General features: G+C 48.2%; 1 protein-coding gene across 1 annotated transcript in view; it reads right to left on the reverse strand.

Annotated features, from left to right (window-relative positions):
• LOC308158359 (uncharacterized protein) overlaps positions 1-5000 on the reverse strand; it is a gene marked incomplete at both ends in the record, with an annotated part of 86148 nt that overhangs the window by 30688 nt on the left and 50460 nt on the right. The window contains 1 exon segment of the mRNA XM_080531948.1: positions 160-365. Within this exon segment, the coding sequence (XP_080388074.1) occupies positions 160-365 (206 nt within the window).

A 5000-nucleotide genomic window follows, 5' to 3' on the forward strand; every position in this document is an offset into this window, starting at 1 on the left:
CTCTCTCTCTCTCTCTGCGTGTGTGTGTGTGTGTGTGTGTGTGTGTGTGTGTGTGTGTACTAACCTAGCGTTCAGAGGCAGTCTGCAGGGGACAGAGTCTCTGATGCAGGAGTTGGTGCCTCTGTGTGTGTGTGTGTGTGTGTGTGTGTGTGTACTAACCTAGCGTTCAGGGGCAGTCTGCAGGGGACAGAGTCTCTGATGCAGGAGTTGGTCCCGGGGTCGGCCGGCTCCACGATGACGAAGGGCCTCTCCTCCAGGGTCACGACCCTCAGGTGCTGGGCGTCGTCCAGGGGCTTCAGGAAGCTGCCGTAGCGCGACATGGCCGGGTAGCGGGGCCGCAACACGCCATTCTCCCAGCAGCCCACCTGGAGGAAGAGGAGGAGGGAGAGGAGGAGGAGGAGGATGGGGGAGGGGGAGGAAGAGGGGGAGGAGATTATCCGTACGTTCCTGCGCCAAAGCTAAACACTGGAAAAAGTACAGTACCAGACCAAAAAATAATTTTTTAAAATGAGTGAACCATTTCCAACCAGTGTGTGTGTGTGAGTGTGTTTACTGAGTGAGTCCACAGGCAGACTGAATTGTTAGATACGCCACAGTCATTTGGCACATCTCTCAGGGAAAGCCTTCCTTACTGCTCGACTTCCCAGAATGTAGAGAGACAGACTTCAGTTCTCAGCATATTTGATCTAAAACTACAACTCCCTACAACACCAGCCAGATGTGACAGGAGGTTATCTGAACGTTCCTGCGTCAAGGACAGCCAATGGAAGAACAGGTACTGGAGGACAAGTCCCAAAAAGGAGTGTGTCTTTGGTGGAGTCTGTGTGTGTGTGTGTGCGTGTGCGTGTGTAAAGTGTGTGTATGTGAAGTATGTGTATGTGAAGTGTGTAAAGTGTGTGTGTGTGTGTGTGTGTGTGTAAAGTGTGTGTGTGTGTGTGTGTAAAGTGTGTGTGTGTGTGTGTGTATAAAGTGTGTGTGTGAAGTGTGTGCGTGTGCTTGTGTAAAGTGTGTGTGAGTGTGTGTGTGTGTGTGTGTGTGTGTGTGTGTGTAAAGTGTGTGTGTGTGTGTGTGTATAAAGTGTGTGTGTGAAGTGTGTGTGTGTGTAAAGTGTGTGTGTGTGTGCTTGTGTAAAGTGTGTGTGAGTGTGTGTGTGTGTGTTTACTGAGTGTAAAATAACCCAGGAGTCTGCCTGCCTGCCTGCCTGCCTATCTGTTCTAGAAGGGCCCAGCAGCAGCAGCGCCTCTTTCACCTCAGGAGGCTGAAGACGTTTGGCGTCGGGCCCAAGAGCCTGCGGGTCTCCTACAGAGGCATCCACCGACGAGAGGGATTCTGCCTGGGCGCTTCACTCACCTGGCAACGCAACCGCAAACTGCCCTCAACCGCAACGAGCGCTACAGAGGGGGGGGGGGTGCGGACAGGAGAGGAGAGGAGAGGAGGGGAGAGGAGAGGAGAGGAGAGGAGAGGAGAGGAGGGGAGAGGAGAGGAGAGGAGGGGAGGGGAGAGGATGGGAGAGGAGAGGAGAGGAGGGGAGAGGAGAGGAGAAGAGATGAGAGGAGAGGAAAGGAGTGAGAGGAAAGGAGAGGAGAGGAGAGGAGAGGAGAGGAGTGTAGAGGAGGGGAGTGTAGAGGAGAGGAGAGGAGAGGAGAGGAGAGGAGAGGAGAGGAGAGGAGAGGAGTGGAGTGTAGAGGAGGGGAGAGAAGTGTAGAGGAGAGGAGAGGAGGGGAGAAGAGAGGAGAGGAGAGGAGAGGGAGAGGAGAGGAGTGTAGAGGAGAGGAGGGGAGAGGAGAGGAGAGGAGGGGAAGAGAAGGGGAGAGGAGAGGAGAGGAGAGCAGAGGAGTGTAGAGGAGAGGAGAGGAGAGGAGGAGAGGAGAGGAGAGGAGAGGAGAGGAGAGGAGAGGAGGGGAGGAGGAGGGGGGAGGAGTGTAGAGGAGAGGAGAGGAGAGGAGAGGAGAGGAGTGTAGAGGAGAGGAGAGGAGGGGAGAGGAGAGGAGAGGAGGGGAGAGAAGGGGAGAGGAGAGGAGAGCAGAGGAGTGTAGAGGAGATGAGAGGAGAGGAGAGGAGAGGAGAGGAGAGGAGAGGAGAGGAGGGGAGAGGAATGTAGAGGAGAGGAGTGTAGAGAGAGGAGTGTAGAGGAGGGGAGAGGAGAGGAGAGGAGAGGCACGGCAGCCACACTGCCCTCAACCGCAAAAAAGCGTTACAGAGCTCGGTGGTGCGGACAGTCGAGCGCATCGGCGGATGCGAGCTTCCCTCCATCGGGTGTGTCAGCACTCAGCACAGCCCGGAGGATCATCAAAGATCCCAGCCGCCCCAAACCACAGGCTGTTTGAACCGGTGCCATCCAGGAGACAGACAGACGCCTCCCATCGTCTTTTCTGGTTGGCACAGGGTTCAAACAGACTTCGAAACTATCAGCTTGCTGGTCGAGGGTAAGACCAGTAGAATATCTATCTACGTAGTCAGAACTGTTGTTGATATTAATTCATGATATTAATTCATGAATTAATATGATTATTACATTTCTTACAGCAGGGGCAGGCTATACCATATCAACCTCGGGTTGAAGTGAGAGACACTGATTCTATTTGAAGCGCACAATATTGCAATATTTAAATATGAATCACTACATATCTTGTAGGATCTTCAAGGTAACTCGTCATTTTTCAATTTCTGAGAGTTTCTATTAGAACTAAGAGAGAGAGAAACTAAAAACATGCAGAAGGAGTTCGTACGCAGAGTCTACTCCCCATCTTGTGTAGTGTGTGTGTGTGTGTGTGTGTGTGTGTGTGTGTGTGTGTGTGGCAACACAATGTGACTGTCCCTCCTGAAGACCTCCATCTCTTCAGGCTTCATCTTAACCGTCCCTCCTGAAGACCTCCATCTCTTCAGGCTACATCTTAACTGTCCCTCCTGAAGACCTCCATCTCTTCAGGCTACATCTTAACCGTCCCTCCTGAAGACCTCCATCTCTTCAGGCTACATCTTAACTGTCCCTCCTGAAGACCTCCATCTCTTCAGGCCACACCTTAACTGTCCCTCCTGAAGACCTCCATCTCTTCAGGCTACATCTTAACTGTCCCTCCTGAAGACCTCCATCTCTTCAGGCCACACCTTAACTGTCCCTCCTGAAGACCTCCATCTCTTCAGCTACACCTTAACTGTCCCTCCCTGAAGACCTCCATCTCTTCAGGCTACACCTTAACCGTCCCTCCTGAAGACCTCCATCTCTTCAGGCTACACCTGAACTGTCCCCTCCTGAAGACCTCCATCTCTTCAGGCTACACCTTAACTGCTCCACCTGAGACATCTACTACCCCCCAGCACTGTCCCTCCTGAGACATCTACTACCCCCCAGCACTGTCCCCTCCTGAGACATCTACTACCCCCCAGCACTGTCCCTCCTGAGACATCTACTACATCTCCTACCACCCCATATGGTCCATGTGGTCCTCTGTGGCTCAGTTGGTAGAGCATGGCGCTAACAACGCTTAGGTTGTGGGTTTGATTCCTGCTGGGACCATATACACTGAAATGTATACACTCACTGCAATGTAAGTCGCCTTGGATAAAAGTGTCATCTAAATGGCGCATATATATATATATATATATATATATATATATATATATATATACAGTATATACCCCCGCACTGTGTCTCCTGAGACACCCGCTTCACCCCAAGAGTAAAAACAAAACACGGTGCAGCAGCTTTCAGTCACGCTGCTGCATGCTCCTGGAACAAACTCCCTGAAGAAATCAAACAGGCCCAAACCCTTAAAATATTTAAATCTAAGCTAAAAAAACCTTCATGTTTTGCACCAGTTATGATTAAACACAAACACTTTTATCAATGTCTTTTTTCCATTAACTATTCTATTTTTAAATGTTTTATCTATTTACTTCTTATATTTCCTTTTATTCATTGTAATTTGTATTTTCTTACTATGCTCCTCTTGCTGTATTTTTAAATAATGTATGTAAAGCACTTTGAATTGCCCCTGTTGTATGAAATATGTTATACAAATAAACTTGCCTTGCCTTGCCTATACTAAATTACCATAAATGACTAAATAATTAAATTAAGATTATAAAAACCCATCCTTTTAATATTGCATTTAAGTTAAAAAATTCATTAAATTAAGATTATATAATGATTATAGCACTTTGAGCTGCAACGTTTGCAGGAAAAGCGCTATACAAATAAAGTTAATATTATTATGATAGTCTCTCCTAAGATTTGTACTCCCCCCCCCCCCCCCCCCCCTTGTACTGTTTCTCCAGTATCTATCACGACGACTGCCAATGACCCCTGGCCTGAGCTGGATTAGCTATCCTGCTACGACTGGTGAACCGACGATTCGGTTGCTTAGTCAAACGTATCGATTGTAAGTCGCTTCGGAATAAGGCGTCTAAATGCTAAATGCCCAAAATTTAAATATATACGCACCTACAGACCTTGGAACAGGCCTCTACAGTATTTTTTCCTCAGCGTCACATCGTGAGTTTAGAATGATATGGTATTATGACATCACGTGAGTTTAGAATCATAAGGTTCTGTCTCCGTTTAGGGCAGTTCAGAGATATTGAGCGTCAAAGTTTTTACATTCCATTATGTTTTGTGAGATGGAACCTTTGTATTTTATGAATTACTAACTCAAAAATGTCAACATTTTAAAAATAACACCACACAGGCATTAATAAACACCTAATGGATCAGATTATGTAAAAAACTCAATTTTGACAAAAATGGAGATAGAACCTTATAATTCTAACGTCACGAAGTTCTCCAGCCCTCTTGTTAGGTTTGGAATCAGGCCCTCTACTGTACAAACACATCACTTCCTGAGTGGCCTGCCAGGTAGTTGCAGCATGTAGTGGTTTGGGGGTCAAAGTATCACCCCGAACACTCCATCATCACTGCTTGTTCACTGTGTCCTCTGACCCCGCCCTGCTTGCCCCCCCCCCTGAGGGTCAAAACGTTCAGCAAATACACTCAGAGGAGA

Source organism: Nansenia antarctica (assembly GCF_963989245.1).
Source record: "Nansenia antarctica genome assembly, chromosome: 5".
NCBI lineage: Eukaryota > Metazoa > Chordata > Actinopteri > Argentiniformes > Microstomatidae > Nansenia > Nansenia antarctica.